At 35.0% G+C, this 25920-nt stretch overlaps 1 protein-coding gene across 1 annotated transcript in view; it reads right to left on the bottom strand.

The window, feature by feature from the left end:
* Window positions 1–23433, bottom strand: part of LOC131151008 (folate-biopterin transporter 1, chloroplastic) — a 49482-nt gene extending 26049 nt beyond the window's left edge. The window contains exons 1-4 of the mRNA XM_058102161.1: window positions 22903–23433; window positions 20416–20651; window positions 18595–18659; window positions 18311–18473 (exon numbers count right to left, since the gene is read on the bottom strand). Coding sequence (XP_057958144.1) covers window positions 18311–18473; window positions 18595–18659; window positions 20416–20651; window positions 22903–23155 — 717 coding nt within the window. The 5' untranslated portion in view covers window positions 23156–23433. The remainder of the gene's footprint in view (window positions 1–18310; window positions 18474–18594; window positions 18660–20415; window positions 20652–22902) is intronic.
* Window positions 23434–25920: the final 2487 nt, after the last annotated feature.

Here is a 25920-nt window from a genome sequence, read left to right as displayed (position 1 = left end):
ACCCACGTAAACCTGTTTCTCCAAGCAAGTCAAGCATATATTTTCTTTGTGAAACAAAAATACCTTTTCTTGACCTTGCAAATTCCATACCGAGAAAATACTTCATGTCACCCGAGTCTTTAATCTCAAATTCATTAGCAAGCATTTGTTTTAATTTCTCAAGTTCCTTGCTATCATTACCTGTCAAAATAATATCGTCAACATAGACAATTAGAATAGCAACCTTCCCTTCACTTGAGTGCTTATAGAACATGGTGTGATCAACTTGACCTTGGCTGTAACCATGACCCTTTACAGCCTTCCCAAAGCATTCAAACCAAGCTCTTAGAGATTGCTTGAGCCCATACAATGATTTTTTCAATTTACACACCTTATCTCTGCCAAGACTACCTTCAAAACCTGGTGGTAATTCCATAAACACTTCATCCTCTAGATCTCCATTTATAAAGGCATTCTTTACATCCAACTGATGTAAGGGCCAGTTAGAATGTACAGCTAACAAGAGCAACACTCAAATTGAGTTTTATCTTGGCAACTAGAGCAAAAGTTTCTTAATAGTCAATTCCGTATGTTTGTGTAAACCCTTTTGCAACGAGTCTTGCCTTATATCTATCTATATTGCCGTCAGCCTTGCATTTAACTGTAAAGACACACTTGCAACCTACAATTATTTTTTCCTTTGGCAAATCAACAATTTCCCAAGTAATGTTGTTCCGTAGTGCATTCATCTCTTCAAGAACTACTAACTTCCAATCCAGATGATCCATAGCTTCCTGAATGGTCCTTGGAACAAATAGGTGAGAAATATTGGATGTAAAGGCCTTATGATTATGAGAGAGTCTATGGTATGATAAATATTTAACAATGGGGTGTGTGGTACAGGTTCTAACTCCTTTCCTAATGGCTATAGGTACATCAAGGTCAATAAATTGATCAACTGGAAGTGTAGTAGAAGGATTACCAGGGATTTCAAAATGACCAGTTTTTGGAGGTGATGATTGATTCTGCTATGAAATTGTTGGGTGATCTTCAGTATTAGAACGATAACTGCCTCTAGTATAAACACGAAGCTCGGAAAAGGGATTATTCTGTAGCAGTTCTCCCCCTATTTGTGATTCCCTCATGCTTTGTACAGGCAGATTGGGATTTCCATTTTTTTCACAATTTAAAATTTCAGTTCCTTGAATGTTTTGTATAGGGATGTCAATGTCAACGAAAACATTAGGCATTGGTATAGAAGTTTGCCAAAACTGATCTTCACTACTCTTTCTCCCCCTGAATATAAGTTTGGTTAAAGTAAGACTGATTTTCAAAAAAAACGACATCAATACTGATGTGAACTTTTTTTGTTTTTGGATTCAAACATTTATACCCTCTCTTATTGGGAGCATATCCAAGAAACACACATTTTTCAGCCATTGGATCAACTTTTGATCTAAGGTAAGCTGGAATATGAACAAAAACAGTGCATCCAAATACTTTTAGAGGCAGATCATAAATTATCCTATTATAAGGAAAGGATTTTTTTAGACATGCCAAAGGAGTGATATATATACTACAGCACACGGGTAGGCATTCTATTAATAAGGTAACAAGCAGTTAGAATAGCATCCCCCCACAAATATTTTGGAATATGCATTGAAAACATTATAGCCCGTGCAACCTCAAGTATATGACGATTTTTTCTTTCAGCGATGCCATTTTGTTGTGGGGTGTCACGACAAGTGGATTGATGTTGAATCCCTCTTTCTTTCAAAAAATTTCCCAAAACTTGGTTGAAATATTTTGTACCATTATCCGTACAAAGTATGCTTATTTTTTGTGTGAAATTGGTTTTCGATCATACTATAAAAATTCTTGAATAATATTTCAACTTCAGATTTTCCATTCATCAAATATACCCAACAACCAACCATTTTTTTCCCAGATAAGGTAGTAACCTTAGAGGGACCCCAAACATCACTATGAATCAAATAAAAAGGTTTTGATGCACGGTAGCCTTTTGAAATATAAGGAACTCGATGATTTTTTGATAAATGACACACGTCACAATGAAGAGAAGTACAATTCAAATTTTTAAATAGATTAGGCAACAAATATTTTAAATAAGAAAAACTAGGATACCCTAATCTAAGATGCCAAAGATTTATTGATCACGCACAAGGATTGAGCTAGTACTACCACTCAAGCCCTGAGCTTGTTTATTGCTGAAAAGGGTATTATCAAAATAATAAAGGTCATCGATCATCATAGCACTGCCAATCATCGCCCCCGAGTTCTGGTCCTAAAATTCACAGTGAGAATCAAAGAATATGATACAACAGTTAGAATCACGGGATAATCTACTAACAGACAGAAGATTGCAAGTAAGTTTAGGAACATGAAGAATAGATTTTAATTCTATTTTCTCGGAAATTCTAATTGAACCTGCTCCTGCAATGGATGAAAGACACCCATCTACAATCCTAACCTTTTTATTACCCAGACAAAGAATAATAAGATTGAAACAATTGAGATATACTAGTCATATGGTCGGATGCACATGAATCAATAATCCATGGTGCAAAGGCTAAAGACATGGAATAGGCACTCGACATATTACCTGTTTGGGCCAATGAACCAATAGAAGTACCGGATATCAGATTGGATTTCAGCAGTTGAAGAAGCTGATCCATCAGCTCTGAACTTAGAACATTGGTCTAGGCTTCATTTGCTCTAGGAATCACTTAGTTGTTTCTAGGTCCAGGTTTGTTGCTCTTCCAATTTGCTGGGTTTCCATGTAGTTTCCAGCAAGTTTCTTGGGTATGGCGTGGCTTATTACAATAGTCACACCATACTCGAGATTTTTGATTGGGATATGACTGCTATACAGAGGCATTAGCAGCAGCCAAAACAGTAGGATTAGCAGCAACCAAAGCCGAATTCTCAACTGTTTCATCAGCCCTTTTTTCTTTAGCATAACATTCTGGCGACAATCTTCACGTCTCACTTCAAAAAATACCTCTCCGATTTGAGGCAGAGGCTGTCTACCAAGAATCCTCCCCCTGACCTCATCAAACTCATCATTGAGTCCAGCCAAGAATTTAAAAATTTTTGCATTTTCCACCATCTTCTTGTTGTAGTTGCAATCATCAGGGCTCTTCCATTCATAATCATTGAATAGATCCAAATCTTGCCACAGTCCCTTAAGGACATTGAAATACTTAGTCACACTATCTTCCCTTTGTTGGGTCTTGCCAATTTTTTGCTGCAATTCATAAATCTAGGAATAATTTCTAAGGTCAGAATACATCTGACTAACATTATCCCAGAGTTCTTTTGCAGTAGGACAACACATGTAATTAGCACTAAAATCTTCATCCATTGCATTCACAAGCCAAGCCATAATCATGGAATTTTCAGCATCACATATAGCAAATGATGGGTCTGCTCTATGAGGGGCCTTGGTTTACCAGTAAGGTACCCAATCTGACCTCTCCCACGAATATACATTCGAACTGATTGAGATCATCTCAAGAAGTTGGCTTCATTGAGATGGATATTTGTGATTTGGACTGAATAGGGTTCGGTATGGGCTACCTTGGTTTCATTTTTGGTGTTGACCACAGATTCAGGTTTGGCCATGGTGGATGTTTCGGAAATTTTAGACATAATGGAGGTTGAACCGAGCTAAGGCGGTGAGGCCTAGGTTTTAGAGGCTATGACTGCCGAAAGGAAAAGAAAACCAGGCTTTGATACCATCTAGAAGTGGAGAAGAATTGAAATAGTATTTCTTATTATTGTATAATTAGGTACAATCTGAATGTCTTATGTACTACAAGGATAATCTAAAAGGAAAGAATAATAAAGGAAAGAATAGAAAAAAGGAAGGAATGACAATTGCTAACAAATCTCCTAGAATATCTCCTAGGAATATATCCTAGAATATCTCCTAAGATTATTTACATAATTACAGAAATTTCTCCTATAATCAAGGAGAGTTGACTGGATAAATTTTAAAATTTTCCAACAATTAGCCAACAATGTATATCAAGCTTTAACAACAGGAAATACTTCTTTTCAAATAACAAAAAAATTCCATTAAAGGGGTATAAGGCATCCTTCACAAAAACAAGTAACTATAATAACACTGCCTTCCAATCCCTTTGAAGATTGGATAGTGAAAACCCCCCAAAAATCCCAAAAAAAATGAGCCTATAAAGAAGCAAGAAATAGCTTTCACCCAAATAAAATTTGGACCAGTATTCTTATCTATAGAGTCCAAAAATGGCTGACACAACGCAATTCCATAAAGCCCTCCCTCTCCTACTCTTCCCAAAACTCCGAAATATCACCAACAAAAAATCGTCATACACATTTCACAAGGCCACCTATGCCTCAGCAAAATAAGAAAACAGAGCATTCCAAAGGTATCTCACCACTCAGCAGTAGAGAAAAAAAGCTACTCTCATTTAACTCGAGGCACAACATACAAACATCTGGGCTGAGGGCTTTATGAGATCTCCTTATCTATAGCAAGACATTCATGTTAATCCTATTGAGAACTAGAGTCCATATGAAAGCCCAAATCTTTAAAAAAAAAAAACCTTTGCTTACCAAACAGATTTATTCAAAGGGAAAGGGCTAGGAATTAGAGGTTTTAGAAGATGAGTAGAGAAAGACTCCTAGGAATGTCTAGTTTAAAGTTGAGCATCTCCCTCGTTGAAGGAACAAAAGAATCCAGCACATCCAATAAGGAGGTAGGCTAATCAACCTCTCTTTCATTCATTCTTCTGAAGGAATGGAAGTCCCATAAATGAGAGCCCTCCTTTGGAAGGAAAAAAAAGGTGAATTGGTGCATTATAAAAGATAGATAGTCCAAGAAAGGGGGGAACCAACAGCTCCAACAGAGTCTCTCCAACCCAAATATCCTTCCAAAAACGAATTCTATTACCATTACCCACTTAAAACAAGTAAGAGGAATGAAAATACAAGTGACCTAGAACAAACTTATAGGGACTTACGTGGGAAACATTGCCACTTCCTTCAATAACCCATCCATTCTAATGAATTCCATTACCATCACCCACTTTAAAGCGAGTAAGAGGAAAGAAAAGCCAAATGGCCAAGGTAACAAACTTTTTGGGACTTGAGTAAGAAACATTGCCACTTCCTTTAGTATCCAAAGAATTTCTTACTTCTAATAACCCAGTGCCATAGGGAGTTAACCTCTTAAAGGAAATCTCCATAACCCCTTTCCAAATAAAGAGATGCTTATAGACGCCACGTTGCCAAGCCCCAGTCCCACATAGATTTTGGTCTCCTAACCACATCCTAGCTAACAAGGAGATCCCTCTTATTCCCCTAAAACCAGACAAAAGGAAATCTCTCATAATTATCCCCAAGTCCCCACAATCTTCATGGGAATTCCTAAATGATTAAAAACAAATGAGAAAATAAAAAGGGATTTTTTAGGTGAATCCAAAGGAAGATTATTGGACACATAAATAAAGTTGGTGGTGTGATCAAAATGTCCAAAAAGCCATCACGACAAAAAGAAAAAAAATGGTATTAAACATGGCAAAATTGTAGAAATATATAAAACCTCGAAAAGTATAAATAGGCAAGAAAAAATGCCAAAAAGGCCATTAGTGAAACTAAATACAGAGCTTATGATACTTTATTTGCTAGACTATATATCAAAGAAGGGGAAAGAGACATATAAACTTGAAAGAACTAGAGAAAGAAAGTGCAAAGATTTAGGTAATGTATAATTTATAAAAAATGAAAAACAGTAATGTCTTGATTAAAGAAAAGACATAAAAGAAAGGTGGCAAAGATACTTTAATAACTTGTTTAATGAAAATCAAACTGAAAGCTTGAAGTGATAAATGAGGAAAAGACTAAAAATATGAGATTTATATTCAAAATTAGAGTCACTGAAGTTAAGACAGCTTTAAAAAAAATTTATAAAAAAAAAATACGACTAGATAACATCCCAATTCAAGTTTGGAAATGTTTAGGGATAGTGAAAGTATATGGTTAACCAATCTATTCAATACTATTATAAAACCAAGAAAATGTCAGAGGAATGGAGGAAAAGAACGTTTATCCCTATATACAAAAACAAAGCGACATTCAAAATTGTAATAACTATAACAAAATTAAACTTATGAGTTATACAATGAAACTATGGGAAAGGATAATTGAACAAAGAATAAGATTAGAAACAAAGACTTTCGAGAATTAATTTAATTTTATGTCTGGGAACTTGACAACAGAAGTTATTTATCTTTTAAGAGGATTAATGGAAAAGTTTAGGGAAAAGAAGAGAGACTTTCATATGGTTTTTATTGACCTAGAGAAAGTCAATGATAGAGTACCCAGGGAAATTCTTTCGTGGGTTTCAAAAAAGAAGAGAGTGTGAAGTAGATATACTAAGGTCATTAAGGATATGTATGATAGAGTGGCAACTAGCGTTAGGAATGTAGGAGAGACTATAGAATATCCAATCACAATATGTGTACATCAAGGCTCTACTTTGAGCCCTTATTTTCGCTTTAGTGATTGATTAACTTGCTAGGAATATCCAAAATGAGATCTCGTGGTGTATGTTGTTTGAAGATGATATTGACTTGATTGATGAAAGTACGGGTGGAGTAAAATCTATGTTAGATCTATGGAGAAGAACTTTAGAGTCTATAGGTTTTAGAAAAAGTAGAAATGAGACAAAATATATAAAATGTAAGGAGGAATACTAGAGATAAGATTAAACTTGATAATCAAGAAATTAATAGCACTAGTTTCGGTACCTTGTGTAATAACCCGAAAAAAAAAAATTTAAAAAATTAACTAAAATTATTAATTAATTAATTGGTTAAACACTATTAAATTAATGTATTAAATAAACAAATAAAAAAATAGTATGAAAAAATTAAAAAAAAATAGTAAAATTAAATTAATTATTAATTACTTAAATATTACTTAATTGAATTAATAAATTAATTAAACGTTATTTAATTAAATTAATTAAGTAAATTATATGATGGGTATATATATATATATATAAGGATAGGGTATATATATATGATTAAAGTAATAAGTATATATATATAATATAAAATAATGTAAAGATAGAATTAAATGAATTGGATTTCAATTTGAAATCCAATTCAATCTTACCAGAGTTCACGCCTCTTAGGATCTTTTCAGCCTTCTCTCCTGCGCCTGTTTCAATCTCCTTCTCTCTCTCCGTCATCTCCTTCTGTCTCCTCCTCTCTTTCCTCAATTTCGTCGGCCTAACAAGCATCGATCGAAAAATAAAAGGTGTCATTGGATTTCTAACTCTACCACCGACATTTCTACTTGAGCGGATTTGTCATGGGAGCATCGTAGGCACCATTCCTGGGATAAGGTAATTTTTCCCTAATTTCTCAATTTCTCGTTAAATTTACTGTTAAATTGACGATCAAGCACCACCATGGGGTCCTAGTCGTAATTGTCGTCATTTTGACGTATGTAATTTTTCAATTGGGGATTTCTAGGCCCTACTCCAAAGCGAGAGTGGAATTTGAGAAATTTGATAATTTGGCTATATTTAAGGGTGCATTTATTTATTTAAAATTTATGGGTTTAGGAAATATTAAAATAATATTTTATTCAAGATTAATTACATGAAACTAGAATTTTTAATTTCAGGGTCCAAGTAAGCGCTGCGGGCATATTTTTGGGGTCCTGTTGGCGTAGTTCAAGAAACCAGGTCAGGGAAAAAATATATATTAAATCAGAATTTTTATGAATTTAATAAAAAATAAATTGTGTTATATATACGTGTATATTCCGTATGGGTTTAAAATGCCAACAATTTAAATTATGTTTTTTCGAGTTTAGGCCTGTTTATTATATACGCATATGCCAAAATGAACTGATGAAAGTATGAAAATATTTTCAGGATAATTATGTAAGAAATGAAAGGTATTTTCAGTATATAAACATTAAGTGTTGGTTGGCTTATTTTATAGGCAGTATTTGAATTTTATTGTTAAATTGTGTGGTATGAGATTCTGTGCAAATATATGTTAAATGTATGAGATGCAGGTTAAGTAACTAATGAATTGTGAATAAAACATAAATGTACTATTTTGTTTGTGTGTGTTAATGCAACCATGTAAACAGCTGAAAAATGCTGGGTAAACAGCTGAAAGATGCTGGGTAAAAAGCTGAAAGATATTAGGTAAATGTGTAACAACTGAAAAATGCTGGGTAAAACAGCTGAAAGATGCTGGGTAAATGTATGACAGCTGAAAAATGCTGAGTAAAACAGCTGAAAGATGCTGGGTATTAAATGAAATGAAATGAAATGAAAATGGAAATGAATGAAATAGAAATGAAATGTGAAATGTGAACAATATAAAATGGGAAAGAGTCATGTAAAGTGAAATGAAATGAAAAGTAAAAGATAAAAACATGAACAGTTGAGAGATGCAGAATAATGGCAAACAAAATGATGTATTATGACATTAGAAGTACTTATGTACGTAGAATGTGCTACGATTTGGGGCGAGGCATACTCTTCGCCCGAGGGCTTACTGAGAAAGGCGAGTGCCCTAGTTATATCAGGTGTAGCAGTAGGCTGCATAACGTGCTAGGGCAGAGAGAAACTACTTGTTTGGGCGGGTAGATTTCCCTATTCTTGGGAGCCTTTGCCGGTAAGTTATTGTTGAACGGTGTGAGTACAAGATCAATCTAACACTTGAGGGCTTACTGAGTAAAGTGAGTGCCCTGGTATGCTTTATTAGCGACCTTAGGGTTACCTAAATATCATAACAAAGGGTTGCTACTTGTATGGGCGGGCAATCACCCCTATCCTCGAGTAACCTCGTGGGTTAAATCTATGCATGTGATTGATTAGGTTCAGAGAATGATTTCAGTATTAAATCAATGATTTGCAAATGTTATTAAAATGATATTTATTCACCTAATGTTGGTCACACCCTGTTTTAATATATTGTTTCTTCCCTTACTGAGATGTGTCTTACCCGAATATGAATTTATCTTTTTCAGGATTTTCACAAGATCGAACTTTGAGAGCTCGAGGTTTTTATAGCATTATTGGGAAATAGAAAAAGAAAATGGTATATTTCTATGTTAATTTTGGGGAATGTAAATATTTATGTTTTATGTCTTTATGTTTTAAGGCTACTAAGTAAGGAATGATTGTGAAAATACTAAAATGTTTTGGGAGTTATGTAAATTTATGGAAATGCAGGTGATGGATGATTTATTATGGATTATAGTTAAAATTAGTAAACTCAGGTATTATGTTACATGAAGATTATGTTTATGTTTTCCGCTGCGTATATTACGGATTATGGATTATAGATTATCAGGATTTTATCAAGTATAATGCGCTGAACCCGGGTTTAAGGGTTCGGGGCGTTACATTATGGTATCAGAGAAATGTCCAGCCAGAAGTGTGATTAGATTCACATCGCCTGGATATGAAAATATTAGAATATTAGGTTAGGAATGATTTATACCAGAGTATAGGATTGAGTTGTGATAAGGATAGGAATGTGTAGATTAAGATACTGTTAGGAATTCTGAGTTGTGTTTCGTAAGTTTGGGGGCAGAAATCCCTTGATGGTCTTCTATGTTTTTCTGAAGAAGTAGCTAACTTTAGAAAAGCATGGTAAATCCATCGATGGTGATGTTTCCGAGTAGAGAAATAAGAACTCAGGATTTGAACTCAAAGGCTAGGTTGGTTGGTTCAGGGAGAAAAAAATCTTTGAAGGAGAATAATTTAAGTGATGTGATCAAATGATTTGTGGTCAAGTTGGTGTTTGATATTTAAATTGGAATATATGGAAATGTGTGGATTTCTTGAAATGAGGAAATAATTGATTAGCTAGTAAAATTTCGAGGACGAAATTTCTTAAAGGAGGGAATAATGTAATAACCCAAAAAAAAAAAAAAAAATCAATTAATTAAAATTATTAATTAATTAATTAGTTAAACACTATTAAATTAATGTATTAAATAAACAAATAAAAGAAATAGTATGAAAAAATTAAAAAAAAATTAGTAAAATTAAATTAATTATTAATTACTTAAATATTATTTAATTGAATTAATAAATTAATTAAACGTTATTTAATTAAATTAATTAAGTAAATTATATGATGGGTATATATATATATAAGGATAGGGTATATATATATGATTAAAGTAATAAGTATATATATATAATATAAAATAATGTAAAGATAAAATTAAATGAATTGGATTTCAATTCTGCGCCTGTCTCAATCTCCTTCTCTCTCTCCGTCATCTCCTTCCGTCTCCTCCACTCTTTCCTCAATTTCGTCGGCCTAACGAGCGCTGATCGAAAAACAGAAGGTGTTGTTGCATTTCTAACTCCGCCACCAACATTTTTACTGGAGCGGATTTGTCGTGGGAGCGGCGTAGGCATCATTCCTGGGGTAAGGTAATTTTTTCCTAATTTCTCAATTTCTCGTTAAATTTGCTGTTAAATCGACGATCAGGCACCACCATGGGGTCCTAGTCGTGATCGTCATCATTTTGATGTAGGTAATTTTTCAATTGGGATTTTCTAGACCCTACTCTAAAGCGAGAGTGAGATTTGGGAAATTTGGTAATTTGGCTATATTTAAGGGTGTATTTATTTATTTAGAATTTATGGATTTAGGAAATATTAAAATAATATTTTATTCAGGATTAATTACATGGAACTAGAATTTTTAATTTCAGGGTCCGGGTGAGTGCCGCAGGCATATTTTTGGGGTCCCTGTTGGCGTAATTCAAGAAACTAGTTAAGGGAAAAAATATATATTAAATCAGAATTTTTATAAATTTAATGAAAAATAAATTGTGTTATATATACGTGTATATGTTTCCGTATGAGTTTAAAATTTCAACCATTTAAATTATGTTTTTTCGAATTTAGGGTTGTTTATTATATACGTATATACCAAAACGAACTGATGAAAGTGGGAAAATATTTTCAAGATAATTATGTCAGAAATGAAAGTTATTTTCAATATATAAACATTAACTGTTGGTTGGCTTATTTTATAGGCAGTGTTTGAATTTTATTATTAAACTGTGCGGCATGAGATTCTGTGCAAATAGATGTTAAATGTATGAGATGCAGGTTAAGTAACTAATGCATTGTGAATAAAACATGATATGTACTATGTTGCTTGTGTGTGTTAATGCAATCATATAAACAACTGAAAAATGCTGGGTAAGCAGCTGAAAAATGTTGGGTAAAACAGCTGAAAGATGCTAGATAAAACAACTAAAAGATGCTGAGTAAATGTGTAACAGCTGAAAAATGCTGGGTAAAACAACTGAAAGATGCTGGGTAAATGTATGACAGCTGAAAAATGCTGAATAAAATAGCTGAAAGATGCTGGGTATTAAATGAAATGAAATGAAAATAGAAATGAAAGAAATAGAAATGAAATGTGAAATGTTCACATTTCACATGAAAAGTTAAAGATGAAATATGAACAGTTGAGAGATGCAGAATAATGGCAAACAAAATGATGTATTATGACATTAGAAGTACTTATATACGTAGAATGTGCTACGATTTGGGGCGAGGTGTACTCTTCGCTCGAAAGCTTGCTGAGAAAGGCGAGTGCCCTAGTTGTATCAGGTGTAGCAGTAGGCTACATAACGGGCTAGAGCTGAGGGAAACTACTTGTATGGGCGGGTAGATTTCCCTATTCTTGAGAGCCTTTGCCGGTAAGCTATTGTTGAACGGTGTGAGTACGAGATCAATCTAACACTTGAGAGCTTACTGAGTAAAGTGAGTGTCTTGGTATGCTTAATTAATGACCTTAGGGTTACCTAACTATCATAGCAAAGGGGTGCTACTTGTATGGGCGGGTAATCACCCCTATCCTCGGGTAATCTCGTGGGTTAAATTTCTGCATGTGATTGATTAGGTTCAAAGAATGATTTCAGTATTAAGTTAATGATTTGCAAATGTTATTAAAATGATATTTATTCACCTTGTGTTGGCCACACTCTGTTTTAATATATTGTTTCTTTCCTTACTGAGATGTGTCTCACCCAAATATGAATTTATCTTTTTCAGGATTTTCTCAAGATCGAACTTTGAAAGCTCGAGGTTTTTATAGCATTATTGGGAAATAGAAAAAGAAAATGGTATATTTCTATGTTAATTTTGGGGAATGTAAATATTTATGTTTTATGTCTTTATGTTTTAAGGCTGCTGAGTAAGGAATGATTGTGAAAATACTGAAATGTTTTGGAAGTTATGTAGATTTATGGAAATGCAAGTGATGGATGATTTATTATGGATTATAGTTAGAATTAGTAAACTCGGATATTATGTTATATGGAGATTATGTTTATGTTTTCCGCTGCGTATATTATGGATTATCTATTATCAGGATTTTATCAGGTATAACGCGTTGAACCCGGGTTTAAGGGTTTGGGCCTTACACCTTGGATCTATTATGCAAGCGAACGGAGAAATTTTTAAGAGGATGTAATATATAGAGTTAAAACGGGTTGGATAATATGGAAGAGTACTTTAGGCATACTGTGTGATCGTATAATACCCTTAAAGGAAAGTTCTATAAGATGGCTATAAGACTAGTCATGCTCAATGAATCAGAATGTACGACAACTAAAAAACAAACAATATATCCAAAAAGTAAAATTTGCCAAAATGCAAATGTTAAGGTGTTAAATGATAAATTAAGAGACGAACATATTTGCAATGAACTAGGCATAGCAATGAAAAAAGATAAGATAAGGGAGGGGTGACTTAGATGGTTTGGGAATTTGAAATGCGGGCCAAGCAGTGCACCTGTGAGGAGGAGTGAGTTAGTCATCGTTTCTGGTATTAGAAGTAGTAAGGCTAAACCTAAAATAACAAGGAATGAGATAGTGAGAAAGGACTTAATAGCACTTAAGCTAGCTGAGGAAAATGCCCCCATTCAGGTGAATTAGTGGACAAGGATTCATATAGTCAACCCCACCAAGTGGGACTTAAGGCTACTTGTTGATTAGAAAAGGTAGCGCTAATGAGAGTACTCCTACCACCCACCCCCCACCCCCAAAAAAAAATTGATAAGTAAGCCCTCTTCCAACCTTCTAATCTCATCCCAACTCTCTCAACTAATGAATGCAAAAACAAAGGATTTGACCCCTATGGAAGACTTGAATGCAATAAAGGCCAAGCCATAAAGTCACAACCAGCTAGAGACCCAAAACCCTCTAATTCATAAACTAATACCTACCCCGCTCTTGGACAAATTTACCTCTAATCCTAAATCTTAAGAAAATAAGGACCCTGTAGAGTTTCCCAACACTATTATGCAAGAAGAAAATATATTTTCTGCAACTCCTTCCCAATAAAATGACCCCTAATCACACTAAGATCTCGAGCATGTGAACAAAAAGGAGACAATGGATCCCCTTTCCTTAACCCCTGAGAAATCCTAAACCATTCCCAAGGCTCAACATTAACAATCATTAACATAGTAGTAAGCTAAAGCACCCTTTTATCCAATTTCTCCACACTCCCCCAAAGCCCTTGTTATGCATCACATTATAAAGAAAGCCACAATTTACCATATCATAGGCCTTTCCAAAATCCAATTTGAAAACCACACTCTTATCCATCTCACATCCTCAACCACTTCATTTGCCACCATAATTGCATCTAAATTTTGCCTACATCATTGCGTCCCCCAACACCTCCTAGAGTCTCTTATACAAGACCTTAGCTAAACCTTACTACAGTTCTTCACCTCTTCAACCTCTCTAAGGAATAAGAGCAACAAAGGTTGACTTCACACTCTTGCCCACCACCTCACTTCGATGAAACTCCCTCAAAAACCTCATGATATCATCTTGTAGCGCTTCCCAACTATCCAGCAAAAAGGCCATTGTTAAACCATTCAAAGTAGTGCTTTATCCCTATAAAATAGAGCCCTCTTATCTTCCTCTATTCCAAAAGGCCTCTCGAACCAACTAGCAATATCCTCCTCAATAGAACTCCAATCAAGACCCTCCATCATCAACCTATTCTTGCATTCGCCATAATGCCATATCCCATACCCAATCTATTTAAGATCCCTGAATCCCTAACAACTCTTCCTAAATCTCACTCCAAATCTTTTTAACATAACTTCTTCTCCTCCTCCCATTAGCCACTTTGTGAAATCAACAAGAATTACAATCCCCACCCTTCACCCCAATTGACCCTCAATTTTTTACGCCAACTCCCCTCTTCCCTCCTCAAGATAACCTCAGCTCACAACAAAAGATGAACCCTACCAGCTCTATCCTCATCTTCCAACAAACACACTCCTCCAGCCTATTCAACCCAACAATCTTAGAAAAAAAAAAAAAATTGTTAGTTTTTTTCTCTCTAACATCTCAAATACCTTTTTATTCCACTGGTTCACCTTATTTTTAACAGACTTCAATTTCCTTGTCACTTCAAAACCTCCCACCCTTGAACAAGGCACTCCCTCCAACAATTTCTTATATTCTCCTGAAAATAAGGATGTTACAAGGAACCTAAAAGGAACAGGGCCTCATTGAACAGGATTGGAATCCAAGAGTACCGGACAATAATCAGATGTTGGCCTAACCAGCATCTCCGGCACAACATTCGAGAACATATCTTCCCAACCATTGTTAACAAATATCTAATAATGTGGGGCAAGGCCTATCCAAGTGAACTATCATTATTCAAGGGCACATCACTAAGGCTGCAATCACATATACTATCATCACTATCTATCAAAAGCAGATACTCTTTAACCGAATGTATTACAAAAGGCGTAAGTAATAGAGTCACCACTGTATCACAGCAACCTAGGCACCCTGGGAACAAGCTCAGGCTAGCTCTTTTGTTTCTATGATAGGGCTTCTATTTATAGTTCTAACTTGACCATAGTTGGCATTGGTATATGGGTTGTGTTGTGCAACCCAATCCCAACCACTTACATTTAACATTAATATGTTTCATAAGACTTAATCACAAAAACCTATGCTTTGGGCGTGACCAAAAATTTGGTGAATGAGAGTAATTAAGTAGAACATGTTAAATAAATATTAAAAACTATGGACATAAATGAATAAAATAAATAAAAAATAGCTTTGGCCTATTAGTTCTCATCTCCTCTTTTTATTAGTATAGTTAAAATAATTAAATCAGTGCAGGAAATTCTTTGATGACATAGTATTAAATTGACATTTTAATATAAAAAAAAATTAACAGAATTATGTGTCTATATAAAAAACTAAATTCATAAAAGCATATGGCCATTATTTTTTTCTGTTTTTTTTTTTTTTTTGGTGTCAAGAATATGGACATGATTATAAGAATTTTTTTAAGATCCAAATATTTTCACCATACTATAAATTGGATGGATAACAGCTGAAATTTAATAACTAATATTAACATATAGAACAATATAAATTTTATCATTTTAATGGATATGAAGTTAAATTTATGTAAACTATTTTAGTACAAAGAATTGAATTATTTGAATATTATGAACATGATCATAAATGACCTTTGCGTCCATTTAAAATTAAAAATATGTTTCTCCTAAAGTGGAATTTAAGAGTTAGTATGTCTACCTATAAGATAAATATATTACATTATTTAGGAGAAAATCAAGGATATATCTTCTATTAAAAAAGAAATAATACAAATCATATGACAAATCTATTGATGTAAATTCTTTTAATAGTGAAATCAATTAACAAAATATTAGAAACACAAAAATATTATCTATGATAAAATTACTTTTATTTCTATTAACTCGCTTCCTGGCATTATACAAATTCCAACATCTGCAAGCTTTGTGGTATCTCATCTGAAAATATCAAGCACCCATTCTTTGGCTGCACCTTAAAGAATATTATCAACAAAGTTAGTGCTTCATTTCAGTGTCCTGTTCCACTTTCAGATTGGGATTTTACCATCAACTGGTTAAGTCAAGTGGGTAAAACTCTCAAAGAAGCTGTCCTCAAGCTGGCCTGGATGTTTTCTATTTACTACACATGGAAAGCAAGGAGCAAGAAACTTTTAGAAGGGGCTAAACCAAAATGCAATTGATACCTGACCAAGCTATTCTTGATGTCAAAATCAAATGCTCTGACTGTTAGAGCCTTCCTCTTTTTATTTTGATCTGTATTTTGTTTTCTTTCTTCAGTTGTGTATTCTCCCTTTGTTCTAATAAAGTCTCTCACCTTCTTCCACACAAAAAAAAAAACACTGTGTGGATTAGATAAAAGTTAAAGATCAATACATCTAGTACTATAGCTATTAAAAAAAGAGTATCATTTTGAATTAAATTAAAAAAAATATTAGTCCCACATGATTACTTCTATATGTAATATAGATAGATATTTGGGATCTATAGCAATTGAGAAGATGACAGCTACCAGACTATCCAAAAATAAAAAAAACAAGGCTTCCTTCAATCTTCAGCAGATGTTATCCTAGAGTATGCCACACTCATTCATCAGCTTAGCTTGACCTCCAAGATAAGATACCAAGTTTGAGAGGGTCCACAAATTGGGCGCTTAGAGCACAATGCTGCGATATTCACAGATTCGTCAAGGATTCACAGGATATCCATAAACTTAGATTCCAAGTAAGCAAATTCTGTTGCAGATCAACTTTTTTGAAGCAAAATTGTCTAATTGAGAACACTGGGACTTGAACATTAAAACATAATAAAGAAGTTGCAACTCCATACTTCTGAGCTACAATTTTTTCTTGATAATATGAGATTTTTCATTTCACTTATCAGGTAAATACAACATATAAGATGCTTTTAATGCATGCATGCATGCATCCATATTCCATACATACATGCATACATACCAAAGATATATAAATAAAATATATTATCCGCATAAATGCTTTGAGCACACTCTAAACCAATGATATTTTTCAAAATGGCCACCTTTTCTGCTTCCACTCCCATTTTATACTCTAATACTGATAAGCAATTTAGGGTGTCGGCAAATTATGTATATCAAAGCCTAAACATTTCTCCACACATGCAGCCCAACAGCAAATAAAAAGATAAACAACAACAAACAAAACCCAGCATGGGTCTTCTGAGGTTTGGCAAAAGATGCAGACCTCTCTTGAGATTTCAAGAACCGACCTCCTATGACATTTGATTTCTAAGAAATTTATACCCCCTTCCGTTAGTTTACCACCAAGTAGCCTTTTTTTGGCCTTAACGCAAATTAAATGGCATCACAATAGCTAATAGCTAGAAATTATTCCCAATCTCGAAAAAATAAAACATTAAAATTTTAAAAATAATAATAATAAAACCATGTGTTGTACATTGTTTAGCCAAAACTACGTAATCCCCCACAAAAAAGTTGCAAGTTGTATCATTGAGGATGCATTTCTTAGCCTAGTGTCATTTCATGTGTGTCAAGAATCAAATGTAAGTAAATTAATGGAGAGGATATAAATGTCCCAAGAATCAAATGTCAACAAAGGATCGTGGAATTCTTAAAACCTCAAAGGAGGTCTGCATCTCTTTGCCAAACTTGGGGGAATTCGAGGAATTTTGCCCTAATTTTTTTCACAAACAGATGATGAATACAAGCAAAATGAATAAGAACCTAAGACCTCCTGATAACCATAACTCCAACACCATGTTAAGCAACCAGTTACCTAAAAGCTTTGGCTTTTTAGGCTGTTGGTGAACAATGTATATCAAGCTTTAACAATAATCAAGCCTCCAACATAACACAACCCACTTGGGACACAACCTTATTATTAATTATAGAGTAGGATCCTTTTAGTTCAACAAAAAATCTGATTTTCTAGCTAAAGCCACAGTGTGGTTTCTAAGGCCACTAGTTTACTTGTTGGACTCTTTCAGTATCCTACTCTCTTTTTTGTCCTGATTTGGTCACATTTCTCTTGTCCTTTGTCTTTTGATTCTTTTCTGTTATGTTTCTATTTGAAGAATCTCTCATCCTTGTCCTTTCCACTGCTTTTTTTCATCAATGCAGTCATGTTTCTTATCAAAAAGTAAATAAATAAAGGAATTGGGAAAGGAACTTTAAACACACAAATTTTCATTGGAAATTCAAAAACCATCTTAAATGACATGTAAATTACTCCATTATAGAAATAAAAAACTATCAACCCACAAGTTAAAATAAGAGGAGAAAGAACACCTATCCACATGCATGCATGTACACTGCCTTTAAAAAAAATTAAATCATTCTTTAACTTTTACAAATGCATATAATTGCAATTACTTACAACATCTGAAAAGGCAACAGAAAGAGATCCAAGAAGTATGCAGAAAGCAACACCATACTTGCTGTCGACAAAGGCAGCCATCAAACTCCAAGAGACTGCTCCAAGAAGCCCTGAGAGAACCAAGTATGATCTTCTTCGGTAACCAAAAAGTGGGAAAGAATCACTGCAATAGCCAAGTCATGGTTAAATGGCAATGCTACAATGAAACAAATATTTAATTATTTGTGAACTGAGAGGCAACAACAGAGATCAAGAATGAGATGATGAGTAGAGTAGTCCCGCACCTAATAAACCCATAGAGGGGCTTGATAAGCCATGGTAATGAAGAGAAACCGGCTATGACAGCTGTCTAGTTGAGCATGGATAATTTGTTAGTCTTCATAAATTATCATGATACTTTCTATCAAAAAATTTATCATAATATTTGAATAAGAAAAAAGAAAAAGAAACTTGCATAGTGGGCAGAGCTTTGGGGACTGTCATTGTTGTATGTGCATGTTTGTGGGGGTGGGGCGGGGTGGGGCACACGCCAAAATTTCGATTTGTGTGAATTAAGAAAAATCTACATGGCCCTTTTGAAATGCTGAAAAGTTCCAGTGTGTGGGAAAAAGTGCTTATGGCTCTCTCAATTCTGGCTAAATTTCTAAACAATGACTTAAATTTTTTGACCCATTAAAAACAGATGGCCCTTCTGAAAATTTTATAAGTTCCTACCTTTGTGCAAAAAATTCTTATGGCTCTCTCAAAAAATTTGAGCTAAATTTCTAAATTATAAATTAAAATTTTGGCTCAAATGTAAGCTATAGACTTGATCCAACCTCGAAGTCTACAGTTTGTTTAGCCCAAAGGCCGTAAACTAATAAATTAGCTTTGAAGTTTAAAGCTTTAAAGATTGGAGATAAAAAATAGAAAAGAAAGATGAATTTGTAGCAATTGAAGTTTAAAGTTTTAGAGATTGGAGACAAAAAGAAAATAGAAAAGAAAGATGAATTTATAGCACATAATTGGCTGCCTACATTCTCAGAGAAATTGCTATAAAGTATGAACTTTAGTTTTGATTGAATCACTGATAACTTCAAATCTTTGAAAGAAAATCAAGGATTATCATAGATGACAACGCTTCCTCTTTTTAGTTTAGTTCTAGATGCAGGACAAGTAGGGGGAAATTAGAGAAATTGAATTAGAGCAGAGTTTGTGGCAGAAACTGGGAGGTGAAAATAGGCTAGGAAATTAGGGATTTAATTCTGGTTTGGAGGCTATTAATCAAAGGAACAAAGATAAGATGGCATAAAACTAGTAGCACAGGTTTGAGGTATCCCTCCTAGGAGAAGAAAACCTCTCACTTTCTATAGTTCAAGGTTTTGCAACAAATGTAGACAATTCTTCATTAAATATCCAGAGAAAAACAGTACAGAGATAATATATATGCCTCTCAGTAACTTAACCCTAGCAGTAAAGGATCTCTACCGTGTTGAAAATGAACCAAATAAAATAAAATAAAACTCCAAACATACCTAAAGAATACCCTTAACATAGTATCCATGGTGAAATAAAAATATGCCCACAATACAGTTGTTGTTAACTGTACTGCTACAGTAATATTGAACAGTAATTGCACTACAGTACTACAGTCTACAGCACTGCTACAATGTTTGTGAACAATTCTCTACAACAGTACTGTAAATAGTGATTTATCACAATATTCTATTTAGCTCTCAAATCAATCCTCCGCCATCATCCCACCAAATCATATCTTTTGGAGGATAATTTTTGCCACTTTTGCTTCTTTTCCCTGATTGCATCAGTTGTTAGTTTATCAATTTTTATAGTACTTTTCTTCAGTTTTCATAGTATTATGTGCGATTCTTATGAAATCTATTTCCAAATTAACAGCTATATCACAATGGCGAAACTATATAAATGTAAAAACACAAAGATGTACTTGAGTTTGGACCTCTTTAAATATATACTTCAGGCTCCACCACTAGATGGCATATTCAGTCTTTCGGCTACTAAAGGAAGCAAATGGGTTTGACATATGTAGGCAATAAAATGACTTTCATTTCTGCCACAATCGAAAGAACAACGAAAATTAAATGACATACCTCTGCTGGGTCCAGATGCAGATCATCCTTTAAGTAAAAATTAACAGCAAGCCTAGAAAGACCAAGAACACCTTGGACAAAATATACCATGGCAATTGCAACATTATCGGGTGAGAGTTCCACTCCAAAACATTTGATAGAACTCAAGGAATATTTGTTCTTGCGTGGAGCAGTTTTTCCAGAAGAAGGTGCCTCTTCTTCCATGTGTGTCATTAGCATGTCCCTCTTTCCTGCCCCTGAACCAGCATCAAGCATGCCATAGACAATTAAAAGGAGAGGAGCAGGGACTTAATATGGAATATCGTCAAAATATATTTATGTTAGAAAGAAAGAGAGAGAATATAGAACAATAACAGGAACAATTCAAAGTCAAATTTCACAGCAACAAATATGGATTGGGTACTGTAGTAGCAAAACAAAAGGTTTGAAGCAGTGAACTTGGATGTGTTATGGGCAAAAAACCTCAAGAGCATGAGTTAATCAAACCTTGAAAAATGCAGCAAAAGATAACCAAATAGAGGAAGATTCTAAAGTTATTGTTCAAGCAGCTAATGAAGAAGCTTGTCCAGGGTCATTAAAGTCAGCAGATAGTGAGATGATACTAATAAGTTGGCAGACAACTTCAATTCCCCAGTTTTCAACATGAGCATTGAAAGGCAAAAAAGGTGCATATTCTACTTTGAAATTTCAAAATTAGTCAACATAATAGGCGCAACGGTAAAGTTGTCGCCGTGTGACTTGGAGGTCACGGGGGTTCGAGGAGTGGAAACAGCCTCTTGCAAAAATGCAAGGTAAGGTTGCATACTATAAACTCATTGTGGTCCGGCCCTTTCCTGGGCCCCACATACTAGGGAGCTTTGTGCACCGGGCTGCCCTTTTTTTTTATTTTTTTAACTTTTCCTAGTAAGGTTTCTAGATGTCCATGATAGATATGGAAGGAGTGAAGTCAAAGGGAAGAAAAGTTACATTCAGGTAAAAACAAGTACATGCATTTTCATATGTATATATGTGCGCCTGTTCTTAAACTTTACACATATTTACACAATTCAAAAAGAAATCAGTTATTACAGTCCTTATAGCAAGACTTAGCAACACCATTTCAGATCTTGGATTTCAGAAGTCTCGGTCCTGAAATTTTTTAAGCTGACACTACTCATTACAACTATGAATTCATTTAACTTAAGATTATCAGTAAATCTATATATGGGCTGATAAATGTTTAATAGAATTATGTAATATCATAACAAGCCCATCAGTCTATATATCAAAATCTTATCATTCTGTTATGCAACAACTGAATTACATAATTTACATTCTTTTTTAATTGAGTGCCTATATGTTGCATTTGTTAGATTACTGTTTATAGAGACAAGAACCTAGCCTGTCAATGGCTTAGATCATCCCCTTAGACCAAGTATCAGCTGCTTCTAGCAAAAATTAGGTATTCAAGATAACATAACTCATAATCTAATCTTCTAAAAACAACTCATTATGCACAAAATCTTACACTGATTCATCCTTAAATTGCTAAAAAGAATAACCATTTAAGTTCCATGATCTCTTCATTACACTACCAAAGTGGGACACGGGTGATGACAAACTTCCACAGTTCCTACTCAAAAAAAAAACACACAAACTAACCTTCTTAGCTTAGTTCCTAGCTTCCTCATCAAGTGTGGAACTACATATGCTAATGACTGGCTCATAATTAGCCCACAACCACAATTCACTCTGTAAACAGAGATTGAGACCACAAGCAACATGTGAGCAGCCCAGAAATCAGCAGGGGCATGCACAACATAAATGTAGACCAGGGTTGACTCTAATACCATTCTTAACATTCTGGGTCCTCTCCCAAGAGCATTAGCTACGGTAGTCATCTGGATTCCTCTAAAGGCATCCCCCAGCCACAAGGCTCCTTGCTTTGCCGGGAAGGTCATTGCAATGTATGCATCCTTGCCCCTATTTCTTGGACTCGAATCCATAACCAACGGATCACAAAGGAGCAACCTACCGTTAATCCAAGCCCGCCCTCAACTCACCCATTTTAGTGAAAAAAAATATGGATATCTGACATTTGAGGCCCCCCCACGTACTTATAAACCACAGAACCAGTCTAGATTGCAATTCAATGCAATACGCTTCAGAGAAGAGGTTTATGTAATGACCCGTTTATCATTGTCATAATTAACACAAGAACCATTAATGAAGCCCTTATCAGTTCACTATCAGTCAGCATTCTAGTGCATCGTTATCAGGGGGGAAACAATAATATCACACAGATAACTCGCTATAAACAGAAACGAAATTAAGGCAAAACCAGCAATAAACAATTTAGATATTGATGAATTACACTACGTTGACTACCCAAAAAAAAGAAGAAAACAAAATAACATAAAATTTCGAGTCTTGGGTTTAATTGATTGAAGAGTTCTATTAAGTTCCCCAATTTCCCAACAACCAAACGGAGCAATAGAGACAATTTACAATTTCCAGAGCCGTGAGAGAATTCGCCGTCTTTTTCCCGTCTGAGAGACGGCTCCGGAATGGGAACGGCAACGGACATGTCGTTTCCCAGCGGCTCCTGAGGCGTTTTCCGGCGGTTTCTTTTGCGGACTCGGGCGACGACAGAAAGGGGTGGCCGGCGGATCCGTGAGGGGAAAGGAGAGAAAGAGATGGAGGGCAAAAATGTAATTGGGTAACGTAGGAAGGATAAAGATGCGGAACTCAGTGTCGCCATTAATAAAAACGCCGATAAAGTTCAGCGATGTTTCTGTTAACCGCGACCTAGGAGTCTAGCACTCTTTTACTGTTTTTCCTTAGTACTGGATTGACGCAAATGCCCCTACAGGGGGAACGTAAGGAGACCGGTCGAAGGTTTTTTCCCGGTCCATTTTTAAACGACCGGCGAGACTTCTGGTGAATTTGGACCGCAATTCACGGATATGCGCAATCCTTTAATTCCATGGTTTGAAAAAAAAAAAAAAAGCAATCCATTACACTCCGTGTATGCAGGATTCTATAGTAAGCTTGGAAGTTGAGGATATGTTTTCTCTTGTTTCGATTGCTTTAAATTTTTATGTTTGTCTCTGTGAATTATAAAACATATTTATTTATGTTACTATTTTAATTTTATGATTTTTAATTATTTAAAAACCTGCTATTAGAATAATTTAATATTTAAATTAATTTTCAAAATTAAATCATTCATATTTTATATATACTTTTTAATTAAAATTAAAAAGTAGACATGTGTTGGACTACACAACAAGAGACAGTATTTCTCGTGTTTCATACCCCTTTTCTTGCCTTTCAAGATATGAACTAAATATGTAATAAGAAAGTGTCAAATTTTAACTATTGAGATATTCCTATAAAACATTATCATTTGCACCTTAAATTTATACATGAACATGGATAGTGCAAGAATCCTCCCTATACTATTAATCTTGTTCTTGCCTTTTAAAACCTCCGACAAAATTAATGCAACTATCACAATGCAATTTGGTAGTTATTTTTTATTTTTGAGTTAAATTAGTAATTAAGTTTTTATCTTTGATAAATATTTCATAATTATGTTGCACGTGATTGCAAATGAATAGTATCAATTATTTGTATTTAGAGAATTCTTAAGATAATTTAAATATGCTTTAAAACAAGCTGATAATCCATTATCCAATTCACTATTGTCGATGTTGAACTCTATTTGGAGTATCGATCAATGGAGTTTGCAAGGTTATCCCCCAACAAAAATAAAAATAAAAATGAGGGAAAAAAACAAACACCAAAGAATTAGAGTCGCCACCTTATTTTTTTGTAAAAAGGGAAAAAATCCTAATTTACAATTATTAGAGATTAGGCTTGGAAAGTACAATTGTAAGAACCCGAACTGTGATATATGGATTTAATTAAATAAGAGAGGGGCAAATTGGGAATTTAGCTGGATTCGTCAATGAAGCCAGAGTTCGTCGACGAAGTCCATGTAAGTCTTGTCAACGAAATTTAAAGGCTCGTCAACAAGGAAAAGCAGAGAGGTTTCGGGAAACCGGTGATATTAGGATTCGTCGACGAATCCATCGTCTCGTTGACGAGCTGACTATATACCTTCGTCGACGAGGACATCATTTCGTCAACGAGGATGCCCGAGTCAAAGGGCTATAAATATCATTTATCTTTACTTCCAAACTAAGAAATCTAAAAATCTTCTCTCTCTCTCTCTCTCTCTCTCTCTCTCTCTCTCTCTCTCTCTCTCTCTCTCTCTCTCTCTCTCTCTATAACCCTCCCTACTCTCCATCTCTCTAGATTCCTTTGTCATTCGTCGCGAGAATCATTAATCCGAAGTTACCACGAGGATCGTGGAAAGATTCTCTACAAAACCTACGGATCGGAATCTCGTTTCATAGATTTTCGGGTCTCGGCTTAAAATCGAGGTAAGGCTCGGTTTTCTTTTCTGATCTGGTAGTTTGGTAGAGGACGGAGTTGTGAGTATCTTATGTACTATGATTTGTAGGTTTTGGAACTCGGTTCGCTATTTAGGGGCCTTAGAGTTCGGGATTTTCTATTTGGGGGAAAAGTAAGGGGAATTGTGTTTATATCGGTTATTTTTTAAATCGGACTCGGTGGAACTGTGGTTCACGGTCTTATATGTGTTTTGACTATTCATTTAGGGGGGATCTAATGGGGAAAACTATGGGTTTTTCATGATTACAGTTTTAGGAAAAAGGGGGCGATGGGCTGCATCCCTGATTTTGTTGAAAGCCAAATGTATATGTTAATTTATACTATGTTATAGGGATGGTCGTGCCTTGACTTATTTAAACTGTATGTGTTTGGAAAACCATGATTTTAGATTACCAAATGGGTGTGGTTTGTTTGGTTATATGAGCATGCATGTGTGTGTGATTGGTTTAAATGCTAGTAGGAACATGGTTCTGAATTTGTTCCAAGTCCTGAGAGTGCTTGGCTCTATATCCGAGGGCATATGAAATCGCTGGCCATAGGTTGGCAAAGTGTTCGACTCTATATCTGAGGGCATGAGCCTATTCTGACAGATCAGGCTGAAGAGTGTGGATCCACCAGTTTAGCGTCAGTACGATGCCATAGGAGTCGGGGACTAGCCATGTGCCGGTGGCACCATGTTTCACGGGTTGGTTACGGGCCAACGCCGTATGTCACGGGCTGGCTTCAGGGCGAAGGGTCTGACGACATCGGGATTGTTAATCATGTGCATGTGTGTGTGTATGCACTGTTGTGAAATTAGTACCGGAACTGCATTTAACTGCATGTATGTTGCATCATGATAACACTCTAATGTCACACACCGATATAGCTTGTATTCTTCCTTACTGAGAGGTGTCTCACCCCTACTGTACGTACATATTTTTCAAGTTCTTCGAGTAACCGGAACTAGCGTCCCTGTGTCGGGAGCGTAGTGGTCGGTGTACTACGGGTAGCGCTTAGGTAAGAGTTAAGACTTGTATTTTGTGGGTTGCCGTTTTGAGATAT

The sequence above is a fragment of the Malania oleifera genome, chromosome 3, assembly GCF_029873635.1.
Source record: "Malania oleifera isolate guangnan ecotype guangnan chromosome 3, ASM2987363v1, whole genome shotgun sequence".
NCBI lineage: Eukaryota > Viridiplantae > Streptophyta > Magnoliopsida > Santalales > Ximeniaceae > Malania > Malania oleifera.
This window is presented reverse-complemented; position numbering and strand designations above follow the sequence as displayed.